This window comes from Hirsutella rhossiliensis, assembly GCF_020360975.1.
Source record: "Hirsutella rhossiliensis strain HR02 chromosome Unknown scaffold00011, whole genome shotgun sequence".
Classification (NCBI taxonomy): domain Eukaryota; kingdom Fungi; phylum Ascomycota; class Sordariomycetes; order Hypocreales; family Ophiocordycipitaceae; genus Hirsutella; species Hirsutella rhossiliensis.
The window spans coordinates 2,171,198-2,194,781 of NW_025408677.1; the positions used below are offsets into that span (position 1 = coordinate 2,171,198).

The 23,584-nt window shown below is 58.9% G+C and overlaps 8 protein-coding genes across 8 annotated transcripts; 5 read left to right on the plus strand and 3 right to left on the minus strand.

The window, feature by feature from the left end:
* Positions 1–533: 533 nt before the first annotated feature.
* HRG_09051 (cytochrome p450 domain-containing protein) lies at positions 534–2,310 on the plus strand (the record flags this gene model as incomplete). Its single annotated transcript, XM_044867522.1, has 6 exons — positions 534–608; positions 677–1,008; positions 1,054–1,483; positions 1,564–1,878; positions 1,932–2,098; positions 2,157–2,310. 6 exons carry the CDS (start codon positions 534–536, stop codon positions 2,308–2,310), a joined length of 1,473 nt encoding a protein of 490 aa, XP_044717543.1.
* A 397-nt stretch (positions 2,311–2,707) lies between these two features.
* Positions 2,708–3,966, plus strand: HRG_09052 (GMP synthase; the record flags this gene model as incomplete). Its single annotated transcript, XM_044867523.1, has 3 exons — positions 2,708–2,782; positions 2,848–3,620; positions 3,675–3,966. The coding sequence occupies 3 exons, from the start codon at positions 2,708–2,710 to the stop codon at positions 3,964–3,966; spliced, it is 1,140 nt and encodes a 379-aa protein (XP_044717544.1).
* Positions 3,967–4,234: 268 nt separating this feature from the next.
* On the minus strand, positions 4,235–5,186 carry HRG_09053 (uncharacterized protein; the record flags this gene model as incomplete). Its single annotated transcript, XM_044867524.1, has 5 exons — positions 4,235–4,319; positions 4,382–4,544; positions 4,616–4,756; positions 4,935–5,046; positions 5,172–5,186. 5 exons carry the CDS (start codon positions 5,184–5,186, stop codon positions 4,235–4,237), a joined length of 516 nt encoding a protein of 171 aa, XP_044717545.1.
* Positions 5,187–6,783: 1,597 nt separating this feature from the next.
* On the plus strand, positions 6,784–7,926 carry HRG_09054 (fatty acid hydroxylase superfamily domain-containing protein; the record flags this gene model as incomplete). The annotated part of the gene is made up of 2 exons (XM_044867525.1): positions 6,784–7,450; positions 7,529–7,926. 2 exons carry the CDS (start codon positions 6,784–6,786, stop codon positions 7,924–7,926), a joined length of 1,065 nt encoding a protein of 354 aa, XP_044717546.1.
* A 4,241-nt stretch (positions 7,927–12,167) lies between these two features.
* HRG_09055 (uncharacterized protein) lies at positions 12,168–14,266 on the plus strand (the record flags this gene model as incomplete). Its single annotated transcript, XM_044867526.1, has 3 exons — positions 12,168–12,202; positions 12,770–12,980; positions 13,046–14,266. 3 exons carry the CDS (start codon positions 12,168–12,170, stop codon positions 14,264–14,266), a joined length of 1,467 nt encoding a protein of 488 aa, XP_044717547.1.
* A 965-nt stretch (positions 14,267–15,231) lies between these two features.
* On the minus strand, positions 15,232–17,646 carry HRG_09056 (YL1 nuclear protein; the record flags this gene model as incomplete). The annotated part of the gene is made up of 2 exons (XM_044867527.1): positions 15,232–15,692; positions 15,804–17,646. 2 exons carry the CDS (start codon positions 17,644–17,646, stop codon positions 15,232–15,234), a joined length of 2,304 nt encoding a protein of 767 aa, XP_044717548.1.
* A 701-nt stretch (positions 17,647–18,347) lies between these two features.
* Positions 18,348–20,278, minus strand: HRG_09057 (lipase (class 3) domain-containing protein; the record flags this gene model as incomplete). Its single annotated transcript, XM_044867528.1, has 3 exons — positions 18,348–18,402; positions 18,625–18,798; positions 18,921–20,278. 3 exons carry the CDS (start codon positions 20,276–20,278, stop codon positions 18,348–18,350), a joined length of 1,587 nt encoding a protein of 528 aa, XP_044717549.1.
* Positions 20,279–20,984: 706 nt separating this feature from the next.
* HRG_09058 (structure-specific recognition protein (SSRP1) domain-containing protein) lies at positions 20,985–22,899 on the plus strand (the record flags this gene model as incomplete). Its single annotated transcript, XM_044867529.1, has 4 exons — positions 20,985–20,995; positions 21,081–21,806; positions 21,872–22,243; positions 22,305–22,899. 4 exons carry the CDS (start codon positions 20,985–20,987, stop codon positions 22,897–22,899), a joined length of 1,704 nt encoding a protein of 567 aa, XP_044717550.1.
* Between the last annotated feature and the right edge of the window lie 685 nt (positions 22,900–23,584).

Here is a 23,584-nt window from a genome sequence, read left to right on the forward strand (position 1 = left end):
CAAAGTACTTGGGTTCACTGAAAATCCTTAGGTAATCCAGGAGTTCGGTCCTAATTCGGAAAGTCGGCTTAGCACGTGACTTATCATGTGATGACCCGTCCTTGGTTCCGACCGATGCTGGCACTCTCAACCAGAGCTTGTGAAGCAGTCGCATCCATCTGGCTCGGCATACACGAGCGCCAGGAGATGATGTATCCAACGCTCAACGTGTCGATGCAGGCTGCAGCCCACAGCCGCCACCGCCTCCAAAGGCTGGGCGACTTCACGGAAAGCGTTGATGGGCGATGCATTGGGCACTGCAGGGCATGACTCTGCTGGCCGAGGCCTCTCGCCATCGGACCCTCATCTCGATGCAACTCCTGGCCGTGTCATGTGGCAGAAGCAATGCCGACCGCAGTACCAGCTCACACACTTGCCCTGTCCTTATACGCAAGGCTTACAAGTCTGTTTAAAAATGGCGGTGTATCCCGTTGACGTTGAAGCACATCCACGTCGGCACCCATCGGATGCAGTCTTTGCCTCTCCTCGTCGCCATGATTTTCGACTATTACACCCAGTTGACGAGTAATGCGGGAAGCGGCAGCCTTGTTGCCGCCGCCGCCGTCGTGGTATGACGATGCTTGCTGCGCTTCAATCTGGCACAGACTCTGAGCGGCTAATATCCAACTCGCAACAGCTTGTGCTCTACTGGATACAACACGTCACCTACAACCTCTACTTCCATCCGCTTCGCCAGTTTCCGGGGCCACTCCTGCATCGCGCCACATGCTTGCCCTTTCTGTACCACCTCTTCCGTGGCAGCCTGGTCTTCCATGTCAAGCATCTCCACGACCAGTACGGCCCAGTCGTCCGCGTCGCCTACAACGATCTCGCCTTCACTGACCCGCGGGCATGGGAAGAAATTTACAATCGTGAATCAGGCCGTTCTAGTGGAAGCGACGAGATGACTAAGTCGACACATTTTTATCACGATTTGGTGGTCAGCCCCCAGATATTTACTGAGACCGCGCACAACCACGTATTGACTCGACGTCGACTGGCACCTGGCTTTAGTCTTCAAAATCAAGACTCCATCATCAAGGGATATGTGGACGTCTTCACGAGAAAGCTGCGCGAGCAGTGCGCCACAGAGGGAGTCGATACACCCGAGACCAAGTGCCAAGTCGTCATCACGGACTGGTATAACTGGCTCGCCTTCGACGTCGTGTGTGACTTGGTTCTTGGAAACCCTTTCGGCTGTCTGGAAACTACCCGTAACCACCCTATGCTCGCGTTGGTTTACCAGATGTTCAAGTTTTTTTCTCTTGCCCAGGCCCTGAAGTACCTCAAAATCGACTGGATTATCATGCCTTTCGTCGGGCTGGTGAGGTTATGCATCAAGATAGTCGCTTCTCCCCTCGTGAACAAGATGACGAAATCTGTGGATAAGCGCTTCGGCCGGGGTAATGCCATGGTCCTCAGGCTCTTGAACGAAGACGGCTCGGTATGATACCACAGTCGCGAGGCAAAACTCCCAGGCTTGATGCCGCAAACTGACAGTTTTCTTGTCGGTTCCGGATCAAGCAACCCGACTTGGAATACGCCATCAGCAATGCTGGAGTGGTCATCGCCTCCGGAACGGAAACGCTATCGGCGCTGCTGTCTGGCATCACCTACCTTCTGCTGCAGAACCCAAACGCCTTGCAAAGGCTGGTGGACGAGGTGCGTTCGACTTTCAAATCGGACGCGGAAATCACAGTGCTCTCCGTGCAGCGGCTGCCGTACCTTCGAGCCTGTATCAATGAAGCCCTTCGCCGGTACCCGCCGGTCCCCGTCGGCCTACCGCGGGTCGTCCCCAAGGGCGGCGCAAGCATTGCAGGGCATGACATTCCACAAAATGTTGGTGGATGAGCTGGATCTCTTTTTCGGAGCGTGCTGACTTTGCTTCCAAGACCAACGTCGCCTGCTGGCACTACGCAGTCTATCATTCCGGGGACAACTGGTCTGATCCATATAGCTACGAGCCTGAGCGCTTCCTGGGCGCCAATGGAAAGCCGGGCGACCGTCTGGAATCGCACCGGCCCTTCTCAGCTGGAACGAGGAACTGCCTCGGCAAGAGGTGAGTAGGACCAGATGAGCCCGTCGCCGAAAAGTGTCGAGCTGAGGGAAATGAATAGCTTTGGGCCCGCTGTGGCGCGCTTGGCCCTAGCACGCACCCTTTTCAGCTTTGACATGACCCTTGCCGAACCCAAATCCGAGTGGCTGGACCAGAAAACGTATACTGTATGGATGAAAAACGACCTGAGAGTCCACCTTGCACCAAGGCTATAGAATCTTGGCTACCTGAGGAGAAACACCCTTTCGCGTAAAGACCAAGTTCACGGCTCGGCTTGCAATATAAATCATGTACGTTTTACGTGGAATTTTTAAGTACATGCGAGAATTGAAATACTCCTGAGATGTGAAGAGAGTATGTGGATTATGAAGCAAGTTATAATCTAGATACCATCCTACCACGTATTACTATAGGCCTTTTTTTCACAGTACATACCTACCAAGGTACACGCAGCAAAATACTTGGTTATACCGGGTACCTATAGTTTGCATCCGCACTTTGTAGGTAGGTAGTTCTGACAACAGAGCGGGTCTCCCAAATCCCTCCATTCCCCTGCAGACATAACCACCGAGGCAGACAACGACCCGCCAACGGGCAAACGCCAAAGGGACAATGTCAAACCTCAAAGACTTTGTCAAGAATGGATGGCATCCCGAGAAGGAGGGCACGACGCTCAGGGGCCAGGTGGTGCGTTCTTCAATCCCCCATCCAATTCCCGTCGCCCGTCCGAGCCACTCACGCGCCTGCCGCAGTCGAGCCTAATGGGCCGCAACAAAGACTCGTCGTCGTCGCCGCCGGCGAACCGTGCCGACCACGTCTCCCGTCCCCTCTCCGACCTCAAGGACCCTTCGGGCTTTGCCCCACCCCCGCGACGCACCGGCTCCGGCCTTGCCCAACCGCCGCCGCCGCCGCCGCCGTCTTCGACCGCCGCCCGCAGGCCCGTCGCTGCCTCGGCCGCGCAGCGCGACCAGTCGCCGGAGACGCAGCTGGCGACGCAGCCGAGCCGACCGTACCAGGTGAACACGACCGGGCTCAGGACCGATCATCTGCCCCCGCCGCCCGGCCGGAGAGATGGCGCAGACGGCAGAGCAAGCCCTGCGGCCTCGTACGCTGGTGCCCCGGCGACCAAGCCCGCGCCGCCGAGCCTCCCTCCGCGACTGCCCCCGAGGGGAGCCAGGCACAGCCCCCCGCCGCCGCCAAGCGCCGGCTCGTCCCACTCGCCCGACCGCTACCTGAACCAGGGGGCCGTCACCAGGCTGGGCGCTGCCGGCGTGTCGGTGCCGGGGCTTGGCATCGGACGCCCCAGCCCCAGTGCCTCGCCTCCCCCCCCGAGATCCGCCGCGGCAGTCGGGACCAAAAGCGGCGGGGGCGGCTTCGGCTCACGCCTGAATGGGCTCCAGGATAAGTTCTCCACGCTGGGCATGCCGTCGGACTCCTCAGCCACGCCTCCTCCGAGCCAAGGCACGACGTGGGCACAGAAGCAGGCGACGCTCAAGACGGCCTCGGCCTTTCACAAGAATCCCTCGTCGGTGTCGTTGTCCGACGCCAAAGCCGCCGCCAGCACGGCCAACAACTTTAGACAGCGGCACGGGGACCAGGTCGAGGCTGGCATCAAGCGCACAAACAACCTCAACCACAAATACGGCGTCATGGACAAGGTCGGGGCCTATGTGAACAAGCAGCAGACTACGACCGAGGATTCTGGCTCGCCGGCGACGGGTCCTGGTTTACCGGGGAAGAAGAAGCCGCCCCCGCCCCCGCCGCCCAAGAAGAAGCCCGGGGTTGACGGCTCGACCCAGTCTCTTGTTGTCGGCGGAAGCGACGACAGTGCACCGCCGCCAATTCCCATGTCTACCAGGCCAGCATTCTGAAGGACAATCTGTCGGAACGTCTCCTACTTGGCCAATCGTCTCCGCGCGCGCACATGCATGGCTGTACCCTCTAATCGGGCTTGAGCGCGGTGGTCAGGAGCGGCAACTGTCTCCCTCCTTGTCTCTTTTTTTTACGCTCATCTTGCTAAAGTGGGCTGTGAGATGCGCCTGGCGCTCGCGGGGGAAAGCAGACAACGTGTGGCATTTTCTAAAACCATCGCCCCAACAAATCAGAGGCATATGCAAGATTCGACCAAGAGCATATGCCTTACACCTTCATCTCGGTGAGGCCATGCTTCCAGACAATGATGTATGGGGTAACACCGTCCTCGCGGTAGTTGAGGAGGACAACGCTGGCCATGTACATGAGCACGCGTTCTTATGGCGAGGCAAAAGGCAGAGGGTTGAGACTTACAGGCCGTCGGGGTTCATGGACTCGCCGGTGTAGAACTCAAAGTCCTTGAAGTTGGGAAGTAGCTTCTCCTTGACATAGGTCTGGGCACCCTTTTCAAAGGCGGTGATGGTCTCGGCGGGGGCTTTCTTCTCCTGGAGCGCGGCCTTGACAGCCTTCATGTAGCCTGAGAAGAGCATGGCGACGTTAGCGGCGCTGGGGCGCCTGGAGATGTGTAGCCATGGGTTGGTGTCGCACCTTTGAGGTAGGCGAGGTAGCCCTTCTTGTCGAACGAGGTAGACTGGAGGCGGAAGGAGTGGACAATGTTATTGACCTTGATATCCGCATCCTCAGTAGCCTCGTCATCGCCACCCTCGGCGGAAGCGTTGGCACCGGTGTCTAGAGAGCGGGGAGCCTCAGGGTCAGCGCCAGGGGAAAAGGACAAGCAGGCGCGAAGGGGCAAGTGCAAAGAGCACGCGGCGTGAGAGACGAGTGTTGCATCGCATCGCGTGACTCGAGGGCGGACAGTCGTGCGTGCCTGGCAGAGCCAACATGGAAGATTGGATATGCGACATACTGACTTGGACGGCACCCTCGGTGATCATGGCGCAGTCGGCCTCGTAGACGATGCCGTCGATCTCCGTGAGGTCGTACGAGTCGGAGATGACCTCGTCGCCGGTGAGGATGTCCTATTTGGAGGACATGTGTCAGTATTCCGCGGAATACGTCGAAGCGAACGACGGACAAGGACGAAGCCGCGGGGAAAATAGGCCACGGCGGGGTAAACAGAGGGGCGGGGGCGAGGTTGCGTTACCTTGTAGATGATCATGGTGACGGCTTTACAACAAAGGCGATGGAGGAGAGGAGACTGGCGACGGAGAGGCAAAGAATCTGCGTGAGTGGAGATGAGAGACGGAGAGACGATGGCGGGTAGGAGAGAGGGAGAGGGAGAGAGGAGTGGAAAAAAGTGTGGTATAGCAGTGGGATGAGGGGCGGCATGGATGGTGGGGGGTTACTTTTTTTTTACCTTTCAATTGTTAGGCGCCTTTATTTGTACTGCTACTGTCGACTGGCGGGCTTCCGGTGGCATGTGTGAGGGCTGATGGCGGAGTAGAGGCGTGAGCTAGGTACCTATACCTTCAAGACCAGGCCACCAACCACCAGTACCAAAAAGGGATTGTCTATGGAGGATTTACTGGGGAGAAATTCATCATGGTGACAGGACGTATATGAATGCGAATTTTAGTACGTTTTTCTGGGCGGACTCTGGAGAGTGGAGGCGGGCAAAGTCGAGAGTCGTCTCGGCCGTCTCCTTGGCCCGGCTACCTTACCTATGTGGTGGCTGGCTTACTAAGGAGGGTGCGATGATGTCTGCGGCGCGTGCATAGAAATGCCTCTCACCACGGCAACTCGTACCGACGGCACTCGTCTACACGTGCATATGCGCGCTCGCGTCCCATATACGCGTACCCAAGGAGCAGAGAGTACCTAGTGGTGAATGGGTGGCCTGATGTCGCGCGTGATGTCGTCGAGCCGGGACACTTGGCAGCCGAGATTGATAAGAGATCGGAGAAAAAAGGAGGAGCAGAATTCAGGAACGGAAAAATCAATGCAAAGAAAGGTTCCCCAGAAAAGACGAGGCAAAAAGGTAAAACAACAAACCAAACCAAAGGCAAAAAGGCAAGAAAAGGGGGTCCTCCGCCAACTCGCAAAAGCAACCAGAAACCGCCCTGTATTTTTCAACCACGCGTCCCTACTGTCCACTGTAAAGTACGCCGTACAGTACCTCGGGGCGCTTGCCGGCCTGGCTCCACCGGCTCCATAGACCCCAAATCCGAGCCTCCGATACTGCCGCGACATACGACGACGCCACACAGAAAGACGCCGCCACTCCTCCCCTAAATTCGTCCCAATTCCTTTTCATCCTCGTCCTCTCACCCTCGTCCTCCCACTTCTCCGCCTCCTTTTGCCCTTCTCACTCATCGTCATTCCCTTTCCCCGTTGGCCCTCACTTTCCCTCGTCGCCTTGACTCTTGCTCTCCTCCCTTGCCTTTCCCTCGGTCCGTTTGCGTCGCCCGCGTCATCTATCCTCCTTGTCCCGACGACTTTATCGACTATCCTCGCCCGAGACGCTCAATCGACGGCTGTTACCTCACGCGTCTTCGCACCGATATCGTCCCGTTACACTGCCGTCGTCACTGCCATTGACAGGCAGCCCGCTCCTTGCCCGCTCCTTAGTCGACCAACGCGTCCAATCGGCCCAGCCGACGCCGCCGCCGCCTCGATTCCCCGGCCTGATCCGGCCTCCCCCACCAACGCAGCGGCGCATCGATCCACCGAACAAACAAACACAGGCCAGAGGCGCCGTCATGGTCAACCAAACGTCTCCTGGCCCCTCTGCAGCTTTCTCCTTGCTATCCGCCGCCATGGCCAACCAGAGCCTCTTCGAATCGGCCCTGCCGTCCCTTCCTTCGTATAGCCTCGAACCCACGGGCGACGTCTTTGCCTGGATATCCGACTTCTGGCTCTCCCTCGTCCTGCCCGTCGTCGTCTACTGGGTCATGTCGCTGTCCTTCCACGTCGTCGATGTCCTCGACCTCTTCCCCCAGTACCGCCTCCACACCCCCGACGAAATCACCCGCCGCAATCATGCCAGCCGCTACGAGGTCGCCCGCGACGTTGTCGTCCAGCAGCTCATCCAGGTCGTCACCGGCGCCGCCCTCGCCATGACGGAACCCCCCGAGATGTTCGGCAAGGCCGAGTACGATGTCGCTGTCTGGGCCACCCGCCTTCGTCTCGCTCAGCGTGCCCTGCCTAGCCTGCTCGGCCTGCTCGGCCTCAATGCCTCGGCCATCTCCAAGAACATGTCCGCCTCGCATCCTCTGCTGGCCGGCGCCCTCGCTGGCGGCTACTATCCTTTCCTGGCCACCTCTGACGCCGCCGCCCCGGCCTTTGCCCCCTGGGAGCTCACGGCTGCCAAGCTCATCTACCACGTCCTGATCCCGGCCCTGCAGTTCTTTACTGCCATCTTCATCCTTGACACGTGGCAATACTTTCTCCATCGCCTCATGCACATGAACCGCTGGATGTACAGTAAGTCGAAGCGCGGCCGAACCGTCTTTTCCAGGTCTTGTCTGCGGCATCCCTGCTGACGTTGCTCTCCCCGTATAGCTACCTTTCACTCGAGGCACCACCGCCTCTACGTCCCCTATGCCTACGGCGCCCTGTACAACCATCCCATCGAGGGATTCCTGCTCGACACCCTCGGCGCTGGCATGGCCTTCAAGGTCACGGGCATGACGCTGCGCCAGGGCACCTGCTTCTTCACCTTCTCTACCATCAAGACCATCGACGACCACTGCGGCTACGCCTTCCCCTGGGATCCCCTCCAGCTCATCACGAGCAACAATGCCGCCTACCACGACATCCACCATCAGACGTGGGGCATCAAGGCCAATTTCTCGCAGCCCTTCTTCACCTTTTGGGACTCGTTGCTGGGCACCAAGTACAAGGGCAGCCGCGCGGACCGGCTCGCTGACAGGCAGCGTGCCTCCGCCAAGACGACATAGACGACGGCCATAACTAGGCTATTTGGCAAACACCTCTTGTCCCAGTCCCGGGACCCCTGTATGATCTTATCCTCTCCACCTATGTTGGGAAGACCTAATTACATTCGCTTTGTTTCTCGGCAACCCGGTCCGAGGCGGCAGCTTTTGGATGACGGCGTGGCCAAAACGACCCGAAGCCATACTAATAGCTCGTCACTTACATATCCTCTTCGGCTCTTCAGCGCCCCCCGCCCCTCCTCTCCTTCATGACGGACAGACCTGTCTAGGGCTCCGAGGGATGCAGGGGCACTTTTTTCATGTGTACAATGTGCGCCTGGGGACTAGATTCCCTCTTTTGATGACTGGACTTATAGGTAGGGGTCTGGCTGGGATTGTGGCGTTGGGAGTAGAGAAACTCTGGAATCATGGTGGATGGACCAGCATCATACCTCATCTGCTTGCTCTCGCACCACAGATTGCACATGAGGCTTGCGGAGGCGATGCGACGGCTCTCTCAGATGCTCCACCCAAAGTGCTGCTGGCTTCGGGTCGCGCCAAACACACGAGGCTGCTTGGTGTCGGGCGGCTTGCGAGGGAACCGCCGCGCAGACGAGCGGTCCAGAAGGGACGTCGTCTGTCGACTACATCTTGCTGTGCTGGAATGGGCTCGTCACTCGCTTTTGCCGATGGATGGCTTGCGAGAGAGCAGGTGAGAGAATGTGTGAGATGGGAGAATGGGAAAGGAAACAGATATTGGACGAAGCGTCGTCCACCAGCATGGCTTTGAGCAGAACCTCGCCATGGTAATATACATGACCTGAAACGGTCTCTCGCCTCTTTTCGCCCGTGCCCGGGAGGATCAGCGAGCGGTGGCACGACAGCTGCTTGGTATATGAGACGCGGGCCGGCCTGCTCAGCCGCAGAGAAACTAGGCCGGGCTGAAGAGTCGAGGGTAACGGGCAGAGTCAAGCTTGTGTCCGGGACTCAAGTCAGCTCCAAGCCGACGGGAGCTAATTTCGCCGGCCGAGGCGATGAGAGCGTTGCACCTTGTGTCCTTGTAGTCCTTGTACAACGATGATTCTCTCTGTGTCTCTTGTTTCTTGGTGATTCCGCGCGGCGCGGCGCCATGGGCCAAATACATGTACATGTATGCGGTCACGCATTTACTTTGTGCGGATGCATGTGCATTGGGCGCATGTACCGGTATGCATGTATATGTGTGGGAGGAGGCAAAGACACGACGGCGGAACGGGAGAGAGAATGGCTGCTGGCCCGAGGAGCACGCAATATTGCAACGGGCCCGCACTCGCTTCGTGGAGAGGTGGCACGGGCCATTGCCATCGGGGTCGCCCGCATGGAGGAGAGATGAGCGAGTGGAGATGGAGAAGACCGCGTCTAGGCTTTGAAGTGACGGGCAGCGTCGGGAGCAGCAGCAGCATGGCGACCCGAGAGAAGGAGGGAGAGGCGGTCATACATATACACGCGTGTATAGCTCGGCAGCTGGCCGGCAGGGAGAGGAAGAGATTGGACGGGAGTCGCTCCCCTGTGGCCTACCGGTATGTGCGTGTCAGCTGCCACCGGTCATGACGCCTGCAGGCAGGCGGACGAGCATCGGGATACGGGGTACGGGATACGGGGTACGGGATATGAGATATGAGATGCTCGGGTCAGAGACGGGCAAGAGCACATGTACGACAACGACATGTTTTGGTTTGTCGGGGGTAGTTGGGAAAAGGCCTCCACCTCTGTTCCTCTCTCGCTTGCTGCTGCCTTGTGGGAAAGGTGGTGACGTGGATGTGGCGGGCGCCAATGCCTGTCGAGCTGGAGCAAAAGAAGTGGCTGGCGTCTACTTCGTACTGTCGGTAAGTTCTTTGCTGCTGTGCAATGGATGGATGCCGTGCATGTGTGTGTAACGACAGCGTGTATCATACACACGTGCATGCATGCGTCCATCTACGAATACACGTCGGCTTGGCTCGTGTACGGATACAGGACTGTAGATAACTAATTGGCTGGAGCAGAGTCTTTCAAGAAGCTGAAAAGCCACATCCAGGAACTGCCAGGGGACATCTACACACATCTACGGATACAGACCAACAGTAATTAATTACGTGGGATCCGTGGAAGAAGGAAGAGGGCAGCCTTGCCTACTTTTGGTCAATCCCCTACAGTAGTCTGCAGGCGGCATGATAAATACAGATTGCCCTGTAGCATCATCATTGGCTCGACGCCGCGGCGGGGGCCGGGCTGCAGCCCAATCAGCCGGGGACGGGAGCATGGGAACCAGAAGGGAAGTATTCAAGAAGTCAGAAAAGGGGAAAAAAGAAAAAGGGGCGACGGCGAATCAACAATCTGTTTGGCAGGCGGGCCGCCGATGACCAGGGCCCTACAGCAGGCAAATCAACATTGAAATGAAGGGCCGTGCTGTTGTGCAACAAGGAAACAGATGCTGTCATGCTGCCGCTGTTTTCTGGGTCCTCGGGATCGCCCACAAAGCGGAGGCAGGTAGATGTGGGCGGCAGGCCCCCTTGTCAATCTCTTTCCCGTCCCCCAAGGCCCACAGCTCCAGCGTGTACTTTGTGGATACAGTACTCAGATGCTACATGCACATGGCACGGGCTTGGTGCTCCGTCGATGACACATTAACGGGTCCTGCCCGTACCCGCATGTCGTGCCCCGGACACGGCTTGAGGCTGCCCTGCTTACTTAACCGCAAGTGATTGCCTACAGCAGGTCAATGTCAGGTGCCCGCCCGCGTCATGACGTCTTGGGACTCGTGGGCAGTTAGTTGGCTGATGACTGCAAAGAGCTTACCGGAGCCAACGTGTACAGTACTGTCTTGTAAGAGTGCTGCTTTTGCTTTGCTTTGCTTTGCTTTGCTTTGCTTTGCTTTGCTTTGCTTGTTGGTGCTGGCGCTTTCGGTAGTTGCGGTCTGCTAGCCTTCTTTCCTAACAGCCTATCGCAGGGTACCTGCTTGCCTTTGCCGACCTACAGAGGCACTAGTGGAAGGCGCACTTGCCAACAACACACCATCCCGACCGAACGCAGTACCTACTGTACCCTACTGTACCCTACTGTACCCTACTGTACCCTACTGTACTTGCTTCCTGCTATCCATCAGCCGAGTCTCTGGGCAACCGCACCATCGTACCCCCTGTACTGGCCCCTCCCAGCACCATGGAGGGGCGAAACACCATCCCACATTCATCCATCCACCCGCCCATCCAACATCGTCAACCACAGGCCAATCCCGGGCCCATGTCACGTCCCTTTCCATCATTTCCGTCAGCAGCAGCACAAGCATGCCCATTTAATAAGCTCGCCGCGCTACGGCAGCGCTCCAACCGTACAGGCGCGGAGCCTTCGGTCCACGGAGAAGAGCTGACGAGACAGCCAATCTGCGACGCCTCTTCAGCTTCCAGGGATGAATCAAAATCCCCATCCGTCACATCACGTCACATCCATGGCATGGCTGACTCGTTTTCTCAACGCAGACGCTGCCAACTTCAGCCGGCCACCACACGTACCACCATTCGCCCGCAAGTGGCAAGCACGGATACTCGTCTGGCCAAATATTAAGAAACATCATCGCCCGTCTCATTACTCACCACCGCCACCTCTCCCTACATCCTCACCACCAACACGGCTGTCAGACGGAACGCTTGCCGCCGCGCTTCCGTAGCCCGCTATCGACACTCTGCAGCGGGAACAGACATCCCCTTATTATACCTACCACAGGGAGGGGCGCCAAAGTTCACCGTTGCCTCGTCGCCTCACTCACTTCAGCTCACACTCATCCGCCTCCACTTCGGCGAGGGAGGACGAGGACGTGGCACGCACTCTGCGACAAACGGCTCCCCCGGACTCTCCACCGCCGAACCCAAACGCTCTCGCCTTCCCGTCTTATCGACCATCTCTTTGCTTTATTTTAGGCGACGCCATCCCCCTTTCCCCCCTCCCTCTCGACTCGACTGTTAGCTTCCCTCGCCTATTGCGGCGCTTGTTCAGGTCATCATCGCTCTGTTCCAGCCGTCATTGATTGGTCAATTCCGGTTACCCGCCGTCTCGACTCTTCAGCCATGCCACCGTCATTCCGCGCCCCGACCCTTCGCTGATTGAAACCGTCTTGCGGCCACCGACTGTTCATTCCGACCGAACCCTTGATCTTGGCCTTGAGCAAGGGAACAGCAGCCTGGCGCTGGGCGTGAGGCAGATCCGAGGCAGGCACATGCATACATACATGCAATTACACGCCGAACAGGATGGACCCTACAACGACTCTCATTACTTTTCTCCTGTGAGTTTGACCTGTCTTCGGTCCTCGTTCTTTTCTTCTCCCCTTCCACGTCTTTTTATAGCGTTGCCCGCCTTTCTGCCTCTTCATGCCCAAAGAAGAAAGGGGTGTCGCCGTCCTCCTTGCTTCATTGGCTCTCAATATCCGTCTCGTCGTTTCATTTCCTGCCATTCCTCTTACCAACCGGCTCCTTCTTCCCTGCAAGCTTATGCACTGCCACGCGAGACCCAAAATTCCGCCTGTATCATGAAACGTTATTCCATTTTGTCTATTCTTGTTCTTTGTCGGCCATGACCCCTTGCGTCGCTCACAACCCCGAGGCACGCGGGTCGACCCCCTCGACCAGCGTTTCGTCGGTATGCCACACTCTATCCCAACAGATCCCGCGGAGATCCAATCTCCTGGCCATTCTCGTCTTGTCTCGCTGGGCCCGCCTCGAGGCTGGCGGCGCGCCAATCGGCCGCCAATCGTCGAGTCCATGGCGGAGTGGCCGTCTCCGCTTACTGCCTTCTCACGCGTGCAGAAGCGCATAGGTCTCTGTCTGACACAAAGCTGACACCGTACTTCCAGCCAGACGGACCCCTCGGTCCAATGCGTCCAGCTCATTGGCTCCTGGGACAACTTTTCCGCGTGCTACGCCATGAATCGCGATGTCCGCCGCGGTCGCGACCAGTGGAGGGGATGCTATTCCTTCAAGGACATTGTTTGCGACAACGAGGCCAGCATAAACGGCTTACGCAGGAATGGGGGCCTCAAAATGGGCGCCACCTACTACTACTATGTAAGGACCCGTCGCCCCCGGACATTGCCCTTTCTTGGCTGACAACCTCCTCTGCCCTTCTGCAGTACGAGGTCAACGGCTCCACCGAGACGTACGATCCCGCGGAGCCTTGGACGACGGCCTGCCCCTTTCTCCCCGGCCAGACTGTCAACACCCTGACTGTTCCAATTGAACGTTGTTTGCGCCAGCGCAGCGCCTCCCTCAACTCCTTGCACGAGGAGAGCTTCAAGACAATGGACCCAGAAGCCAAGTTTTCGACGCCGCGACCGCCTCACGACTCGACGTCGGGCATGACGGCTCGTCGTCTTGCTTCGGCCCCAGCGCTCCTCCCTCACCGCTTGCCCCTCCGTTCGCCCCCATCGACTCCCTCGTGGAAGCGTCTATTCACCCGGAGGCTGCCTGTCCGCGATCCAACCCAGTCCTCAGCATGCGGCCAAGCCGCCGAACACTCGGTCCAGTTTTTGCCCACTGCGGATCAGACTCGCTACTTCACTCCCCATGAGAGTTGTGGTCGGATGAGGGACATATCCCCCGAGTCTTTGCGCCAGTTCTTATCTGAGGATTTGTCGGCGCAACCCCCCTCAGTCGCCAGTCAGTTGTCGCCGGACTTGAGCATACCCGACGACGTGGCCGAGGAGGTGGACGACGACAACTTTGCGACTTCGGCTGCCTCCGAGAACCAGCTGTATGCCACATCTCTATCGCCGCCCCCCTTTCAACGCTCTACATCCTCGGACACAATGGCCCAGACCGTTACGAACTCGAGCTCCCTCACCCTCATCGCGCCGCGCCCTTCGACCAAGCAGCAGGAGACGGAGAAGAGGCAAAATTCAGACTCTTCGCACGGTCCCCCCTTGCCCAAGCTTGAGACCAATCGGCAGATTCGCTGGTCCATCTCGGCCACTTCGAGCATGGTCACCTCTCCCGTCTCCCCCCAGCTAGTCGAGGACGAACTGCCGTCTTTTTATGACTCCAACGATGAAGATGAGGTTTTGTCGTGCAACGATGGGGACCATTTCTTTCACATGCCGTCTCTGAGTCTGTCTTCCACGGAACAGTCATTCAAGGGCTACAGTCTACCCCAACATCACGACGGGGTGAAGACGGTGGCCGAGTCGAGCGCGGCCACGGGCGGCCTTCATTCTCCACGCCTCTTGGCCCGAACCGACTCTGCCGAGCGTATCAACGGAGCCAATCTGTTGGGCACGACCATTGACACCGGACTGGACGATTTTGTCAGCGAACTGGGCTGGATTGTCGACGTCATCGGCACCAGGCAATCTTAACCTCAACCAAATGCCTCTCAGACGACTCCCTTTTCTGTTCGGCCTCTCCGATGAGAATGCATGATCTCGAAGGACCGACAATGTCCCCCACATAAATTCGTCGTGTTACGCGAAGGATAAATGTCAGTTTGCAGTAGATTCTGCACTCGTCCAGACGACACGCACTCATATTTTGTTCTTGCCATTCCTTTTTTTATACCCCTTTATCTTTTACTTGTCACTGTCAGTTTCTGATTAGCGTGAAGGCGCCATGGCCGGACATGAAATCGGAAGAAGTTGCATTTGAAGTTTGATACCCCCCCCTTCGCCCGTTTTCGGCGCAGGCTCGGCTCCGGGACGTGATAGATTGGAGGACTTAAAGGAGCATGCGGTCCGTGAGTTTCCTCTGGAAGCCAGGCACGAGAAGAGTAAGGGGTAATAATGGCGATATGGAGACGCTCCTGGTGAGGTGCATGGGAGATGGGACGAAAGTTGTGCTGTGCCTGGGGCATGGATCTTTGTCATCTTCGATTGCATCAAATGATGAATTTTGTGACGAAATTCCAAGACATGTCAATGCATGATGCGAGGGATATTATGCGACTCTGGCATGCTCAGTTTGACCTGTTGAGTGATGTGGTGTGTGAGCGAGCGACCGTTTTCGTGATCTTGCGCGTTCTCATTAAGACGGAAGCATCACGGAAAGCGGGCGAAGGACTCTTTCTGCTTTTCGTTTCGCTTTGACAAGGTGGAAGAGTCGAGATATTATCAGGGGGTAGGACAGCCCAAGTCCCAGGCCAGCAACCCTATCATCTCATCTTTAGTCCCAGTCCTACTCGTACATGTTGCACTGTCTATATGGGTATGTATGTATATACTCGCGGCAATCGGCGACGTCTGCCGCAAGGGGGAAGTCGGGACGATGGCTCGCGCTTCTCCGCCGACGTCGTGGACAAGAAAGAACCCCCCAATCACTGCGTCGCCTGCTACCCGGGCTGCTGCGCGGTCCCCGTGGCGCCCTTTGAATCGCCGGTTGGCGAAGGCGCCGCGGCTGCCGTCATTGCCGCCGATTTGGCCGCGGGGTCCGTCCCGGCCGCGGCTGCCGGGGCATTGGCCTCTTCTGCGGCCGGACTGGGCTGCTCCGGCTTGGTCTCCTGCCGCTGCACCTTGCTCAGAATTTCCTCCTCCTTTGCCTTTGCCTTCTCCTCCATCCTCCTCCTCCGCGCCTCCTCGGGCTCCGGGCAGAGGAAGCGGTCAGGCACGCCGCGGGCGGCGAGGGTGCCGCTGCCGACCCACGCGCCGAGGAGGCGGCTCCAGCGGTAGTCGCCTCTGTGCAGGCGCTGGATCTCGCGGTAGGCAAAGGCGTTGTAGTAGGGGAGGCCCGTCTTGGGGTCGCGGTAGCGGGCCGGGTGGTCGGTGATGACGCAGTGGGCGGCGGGGGTTGGCTCTATAGGGGGTAGATCAGATGTTAGCTACTGAGCTCGCGCATAGGACGAGGGCCAAATCAAAAGGGGACCGGGGGCGGGGAAGGGGGGCAAGTTGCTTGGCTAGATCGTACTGGAGAGCCTGGTCATCTTGCGACCAAAGAGAATCTGCGTCTGCACAGTCTTGTCGCGAATGGCGTTCTGGTCAAAGCTCCGGAAGATGATGGCGTTGCGCGCCGTCGTCGTCGAGCCGCGCGCGGACTCGGGGGGCTGAGGCGCGGCGCCCAGGGCACCACCACCACTGGGGCTTGCCGACTTGCACGCCGGCGTCGCCTCGCCCGGCGCCGCCCGCGGCTGTGGCTGCGTTTCGCAGGACGCATGGCTAGGCTTGAACTCGGTGCTCGGACTCGCCGCTACGGCGACAGGCCGCTCCGACGGGCGGCCCTGCACAGGCGGCGGCGGCGGCGGATGATGCTGCGACGTGTCTGGCGGTGCGAGAACACCAGACTTGGGCACGTTGGTCGGCCGCGCGCGGTCCATGGTCATGTCCATGCCGGGGGGCGGCGCGAGCACCGGGGCGGCGAGCACGCTCGACGGCCGCGCGTCTGGAGGCCGAGACACCGCACCTGACGGCGTCGCCAACCCGCCCAGACTCGACGATAACGGAGCCGGTGCCGCCAGCCCGCCGGAGGGCGCTGGCAGGGGGGGCGGAGGCGGAGGCGGGGCGGGCATCGCCATCAGGCGTCCGGTCTCTTCCTGCTCAAGGACACTAGGCGGTAGTTGTGAGGCTGAGCCGTGCGTTTCCGTATCCATTGGCCGCCCTTGCGTCGGGCCTTGCTGGCCTTGTTTGCCTTGCTGGTTTGACGCGGGCGTCGTCGACGTCTTGGTGACCGGGGCTTTCTCTGGCCGATCGGCCCCGCCAGCCTCAGACCTTGGAGGAGGCGCAGCGTCTTTCGCGGATATCGCGTTATCGTCACCCTTGGGCGTTTGTCCCTCAGGCGCAATCGCATTCTTGTCACCGCCGCCGCCGTGCCCCATGCCCTTGTCCTCGGTCTTGGACCCCTTATCGACCCTTTCCCTCTTCCTCTTAGGCTTAGCCTCGACCAGTGTCACGTGCTGGCCCAGGGCGTCCTTCCATTCCCTGACGCCGCTCCAAAAGGTGATGACGGGGCCGTTGAGGGTCCTGTTGTTGAGCGCCGCGAGCCTGGCCCTCCTGTCCTCCTCCCTCTGCTTCTCCGCCTCCTCCCAGCGGTTGAGGCTCTTGCTGTTGCGCTTCTCGACGAGGGCGGCCTCGGCCAGGCGCTCGGCCTGCGACATGGGCGGTTTCTTGAGGGCCTCGAGCCTGGCCGCCTTTTTCTGCATAAGCGCCAGCTGCTTGAGCCTGCGGGCCTCGCGCTCCACCATCTGCCGATGCAGGTGCTCCTTGGAGATGCGCGTTGTCTTGCGGGACGAGGAGCGCGTGGGCAGGTCGGCGGGCGAGGGCAGCCATGAGGTGCGCTCCGATTTCTTCTTGGGTCGGGGCGGAGGCGCGGCCGGCGTGGTCGGGTCGATGCGGACCTTTTTCCTGAACTTGGGGGGGATGGCGTCGCGGGCTTTGCGCTTGCGGTTGGCGAGGCGCTGCTCTTTGGCGCGGCGCTCGAGCTCCTTTTCGCCCTCGAGATCGTCTGGGTTGGCGTTGTTGTCGTCGTCGTCGTCGTCGTCGTCGGACGAGTCCATCTGGACATCGGACGCATCCTCGTCGGCATCCTCGAAGCCCTGGTCGTTTTCATCCTCGGCAAAGAGGAGCTCGAGGTCCGAGTCGGGCTCTTCGTTGGCCAGCATCGACTTCATGCGGTTCCCGGCCGTGGAGCGCCGCTGCCGCGCCGTGGCCAGCCATTGCGTGGGCTGCTCGTCGTCGGCGCCGCTGTCCGAGGAGCTGTCGCTGTCGGACGGATGCGACGCAACCGCGCCGGGTATTTTTGGTTCGGGGGAGTCCATCGTCAAGGGACTCGATGGAGCAGAGCATAGGCGCGGCGCATGCCTGTTGTGGCGGATGACGGGGCAATGAATTTTGGTCGCTGGCCTGATGCGGCTGCCAAATTCGGCCGCCCAGGTGACGTGACGGCGGCACCTCGCGTCTGCAGATTGTACAAACCCGGCTCCGTAATCAGTGTTACGTCATCCATCAGCCACGGCCTCTGCTCGTCCTGGTAGACAAGCTTCCTGCAAATACGAATACATCAATCATGAGTTATGATGATGAAATTTATATATATATATATGTATCGAGACTGTTTGTTGCATCTACAGCTTCACGAAAAATCACAATTCAACGATTGGAGCCGGTCTGTCTCCTGCCTGCCGTCTTTCAATAGCAGGAGCCCTCTAAATGCAGCCAGGCTGCCCATGTTTCTCTCTTATCCAACGCCTCGCACGGCATACCAAGTCAGATTCTGTCCGTCCAACGCCAATCCCGAAAGAGGGAAACACGGCCATAAGCTGATGCTCCTGCCGTCCAAAAAGAGACCGACCCATTCTCCCAAAAACAAACGACGCCTTGAGGCCCGTAGCGCAGCCATCGACCAATCACCAAGACGGCGGCCTCTTGCACGTCCAACCCATGTCCCAAGAGTTGCAAAGCAACGTGCCGAGTGACCGTTGGGATATTCTATATCTCGTCTGGAGAGAACCCCGCGTCCTCACCCTCCCATTCTCTGCAGAGGCCCACCCAGTTGTGGTGGCGGCATTTGCGTGCTTCTTGCGGGGCGGCGTCTCCCGGTGCTGTTGCCGTCGCTGTCGCCGGTGCCGTCATGGGTGGCGGGGCGAGACTGGCCAGGGTGCCCGGCATTGCGCGCGTTGCCGTCGTAGGAGCGTCATCCCAGCAGCCCCAATACTTGCCGGGGGTCTTGCAAGTCGTCGACGACAATGTCGTCGTTTCCGTTGCCGAAGTTGTGCGGTCCTTACACCCGAACCAACCTGGAGTCTTGCAAGTCGTGGTCGAGGAAGACGTCGTGGTTGTCGTTGTTGTTGTTGCTGTGGTGGTGGTAGTGGTAGTAGTTGACGTCTTGTCCTTGCACCAAAACCATCCAGGGGTCTTGCAAGTGGACGTTGAGGACGAGGTGGACGTTGTTGGCGTCGCCGTCGGCGTGTCTGTCGTCTTATCCAGACATCCCCACCAGCCAGGCGTCCGGCACGTCGACGTCCGAGTTCGCGTCCTCGTCGATGTAGGAGAGGTGCTGCTCGTCGATGTTCGTGTCCCGTTGCTCTCATACATCTTCCACTGGGCACAGTCCCGGCATTCCGGGACGAATTTGCAGGGCGGCACTTCGTCATACGCGAGAATCACGTCTTGAATCACGGCTCTGATCTTGTGAGTGCCGATGCCTACCCGCCAGCCCTTGTCCGCGACAACGTCCCACACGCACTCCTGCCCGGTGTGGCAGGCCGTCTCCATGGCATATCCGCCAAAGGAGCACGAGGCTGTCGCACCGTTGCAGGTTCCGGTGTACACGGGATCAGCCGTGTGGCCAAAGTGAAATGCGCCCGTGTGCTCTCGGGTCTGAGGAGAGCCGGGCTCTGCACCGGGAGGTACGGGCAAGCCGAGGCGAGAGGCAGCGAGCGCTTCTGGCACGGCCTCAAAGGTGACCACGGGCAAGCCGTAGGTCAGGCCAAGGAAGGAGGTGACTGCGCCGCCGAGCGAATGACCAGTCAACCAGATGGTGGCGTCGGGATAGAGCTCCGTTACGTTGGAGTAGAGCTCGCGAGCAGCAGCGTAATAGCGATCCTCCTGACGCAGCGCCTCGACGACGCAAGTGTTGTTGCACGAGTAGGTCCCCGTGGCGCAGTCACACACCTGGTGCCAGGTCCATTGCCCCTGCTGCCCGCAGCAGCAACTGAAGAACAAGTTGTCGTTGATCTTGTCCTTTGTTGTCGTGCCGTCTCCATCAAATACGGCGGGGGTGGTGCCCTTGAGGCCGATGACAATGGTTGAGTTTGTCTCGTCAGCAAAGATGTGGCCGCGAAGACCGTCGCTGTGCCAGCCGAAATCGGCACTTCGGTTGAACGGTTCGCCCACATCGTCCCATTTAGGTTGCCCGTCGTCTTCCACATACGCGTCTGCGGCCATGTAGGCCAAACTCAAGACCGTATCCTTATCAGTAACGTCTGGAGACGAGACGTCGTCCATAACCCAGGCTGAGGCATCCAGAACGGCGGCGAAACCGTTCCGTCTCGACTGAGCGACCAGGGGGTCGACAACGGACGGGCGTCGGTCTGCCATGCGCTCGATGGTGCGAGCCTGACTCTTTGCCTTTAGGTGTGGGATATCGTGTTCCGGGAGCCCGTCGTCGGAAGCAAGGAAGATGCGGGGCGATTCGTCTGGCACCACGTCGCGCTTCCGGTGAAGCTCGGGATACCGATGGGTGCCATGGTGATAAATGTGCCGCAGGGTGAATGTGTGCTCTGCGGGAGCCGGGGGCTCCGGGCGTGGAGAGAGGCCGGGAACGGTGGGCAAAAACCCGAGGCCGTCAACGACGTTGTGATGAGTGGCGTCAGCGAGTGCGAGACGGCCGGCGAGCAAGGGCAAGAGTGCCGCGGCGACTCTGCAAGCAGAGGTGCATCCAGATTTCATGGCGCGATGGCTTGACGAGATACGGAACAGCAGCATCTAGCCGCAGATGAGAACAAGACGCATGAGAGGTGGAAGCAGGAAGTGGAAAAGAAAGGGGGAAGTGAGGATGGAGGGTGATGATGTTGTCATAGGATCGGACCTCGGGCGGAGATCTGGTGCTGCGTCGTGCCACTTCACCTCCCCCAGACGGGGAAAGGGAAGCCTAGCAGATCAGATGACTCAATAGTGACAGAAGGGTAGACGACTGGGCAATTTCGGTGGAGAGATACTCTGAAAGCTGATGGGACCTAGCAGATTCAGCTAGGTCAGCGGAGGAATCTGGGAGTGGGGCCGCTCGCGTCTGCTTGCGTACTGTACATAACTTAATTACTGTACCTTGAGCGTTGCAATTCACTTCAATGCATGTGACCCCAACTGCTTAGTGCGCCCTGTTGCTTACGCACCGCACTGCCAAAGCTCTCTCTCCGTGCGAGCTTACGTAACAACCCGTATCTCCAAGCGCTGGCAAAGCGCTGGCGCGTCAGACAAGCGCGCGAAGGGGTCGTGAAATTTCCCTATCTAGTATCGGCGCCGATTTACAAGTTAACAGCCCCCTCGTTGCCAACCAGCAAAGCTCGCATAGACAGCCTCGTCAGGGCCGCCAGGAGCGAGGGGAGAGCGCGACGTCCTTGCACCATCGACGCTCACCTCTTCGCGCACCGCCACCATGACGGCAATGTGAGTGGGCTGTTGCCTTTTGCTTGCTTCAGCCAGAAACAAATAGAGAGGAGCTAGCGAGCTGACTACTAGGATGAATCCCCAGTGAGAGCTTCGACAGCATCTACCTTGACCTCTCCAAGGAGAGCGGCAAGTGCAGATTCGCAGAGACGGGCTTTGGCTGGAAACCGGCCGGCGGCGGCGACACCTTCACCCTGGACCACAGCAACATTGGCGGCGCGCAATGGAGCCGTGCATCCAAGGGCTACGAGGTGCGCATCCTGCAGCGCAGCTCGGGCATCATCCAGCTCGACGGTTTCCACCAGGAGGACTACGACCGCCTCAGCAAAGTCTTCAAGAACTGGTACAGCACCGTCCTCGAGAACAAGGAGCACGCCCTGCGCGGCTGGAACTGGGGCAAGGCCGAGTTCTCAAAGGCCGAGCTCACCTTCAACGTCCAGAACAAGCCCGCCTTTGAGCTGCCCTACTCGGAAATTGGCAACACCAACCTCGCCGGCCGCAACGAGGTCGCCGTCGAGATGTCGCTGCCGCAGGACGCCAACGACACCGGCACGGCAGGCCAGGGCGGCGCCCGTGGAAAGGGGAAAAAGGCCGGCGCCGGCCGTGACCAGCTCGTCGAGATGCGCTTCTACATCCCCGGTACCACGACCAAGAAGGAGGCTGAGGGTGGCGAGGACGCCGCGAGCGACGATGGCGAGGAACAAAATGCCGCCACCCTCTTCTACGAGACCCTCATTGAAAAGGCAGAGATCGGCGAGATGGCCGGCGATACCATCGCCACCTTCCTCGATGTCCTGCATCTTACCCCCAGGTCAGTCGCTGCGCCGGCGTCCCCCGACACCATGGCCGCTTGACTTGCTAACGACTCAACTGCAGAGGTCGCTTCGATATTGACATGTACGAGGCCTCGTTTCGCCTCCGCGGCAAGACGTACGACTACAAGATACAGTATGACGCCATCAAGAAGTTCATGGTCCTCCCCAAGCCCGACGACATGCACTGCATGCTCTGCATCGGCTTGGATCCTCCCCTGCGCCAGGGCCAGACCCGCTATCCCTTTGTCGTGATGCAATTCAAGAAGGATGAGGAGGTGACTATCGACCTCAACTTCGACGAGGCCGAGCTGCAGAGCAAGTACAAGGACAAGCTGGAGGCCCACTACGAAGAGCCCCTGCACCACGTCGTGGCCAAGATCTTTCGCGGCCTCGCCAACAAGAAGATTTCTTCTCCGGCAAAGGACTTCATCACGTACGTCGCCATCTCCCGTCCCCGCACGCTCATGATCGCGCTAACATGCAACCCCCACAAGCCATCGGAGCCAGTACGGCATCAAGTGCTCCATTAAGGCCAGTGAGGGTTTCCTGTACTGCCTGGAAAAGGCCTTCATGTTCGTCCCCAAGCCCGCCACGTACATTGCCTACGAGCAGACGCAGTCCGTCACCTTTTCCCGCGTCGGCGGCGCTGTGTCCACCCTGTCGACCTTTGACATCACCGTCGTCTTGAAGAACGGCGCCGGGTCCTCGCAATTTAGTAACATCAACCGCGAGGACCTCAAGGCCCTCGAGGCCTTCTTCAAGCTTAAGGGCCTGCGCGTCAAAAACGAGATCGACGAGGACGCAAACATGCTCGCCGCCGCCCTGCGCGAGCAGGACATGGACGAGTCGGACGACGAGGTGGTGGCCGGCGCCAACGCCGACCGCGGCTCGGCCGACGAGGACGAGGAGAGCGTCGACGAGGACTTCCAGGCCGACAGCGAGAGCGACGTAGCCGAGGAGTACGACAGCGCCCACGACAGCTCCGGCTCCGGCTCCGGCAGCGACGCCGAGAGCGGCGTCGACGAGGCCGGTGCCAAGGGCGCGGACAAACAGGACGAGCGGCCGAAGAAGAAGAAGAAGACGGGCTGATTGGCCGGGTAGGGGTTAATGCGGAAGGTATTTGCGCTTACGAGGCACGGCGTTTGGGTTGCAGGCAAAACCACTGGTTGGGATGTACTTGGATGACTGCCGTTGCGAGGTAGCGGTTGGTTTGGTTCATTTTTGTCACCCCCAAAGAGAAGAAGAAATATTACACAGCATGAGGTTTTCACAGTGGCATCCGCCGGGCACTCATGGCTTGAAACCTCTTGGTCGACAGCCCGCTTGTCGTCCAAACCGTCGTAATATTCATGACACATAAACTGGCCAGCCAGAGCTGATCCATCCAAAAACCACTGCCTGGCAATCAACATTTCCTTGCGCCTTTCTTTTGGGGTTTGTTTCGCCTTTGTGTCGATGCAAAGAAAATTTCGTCTTCCCTCCCATTCTCCCTCGCTAGCACCCCTCGTGGATGCCTGCCAAAAGCGTAGCACGGGAAGCCGGGGGCAAGAGTCCAAAACGCACGATGGCAAGGGCCCGGGACACTTGCGTATTCAATCCCTTCTTCGTCAAGTCTCATTTCCAAGCAAAATCAGCGTGGTGAAGCGCTTTGATACATCCTATAAACAGCCGCGATCCATAATCTAAGTCTTCTCTGTACAGCCGGAATAGGGAGTGCAACAAAGAAAATGGACAGTATCATGATGCTTGGTGACCTGCATGATGAACCTCGAAG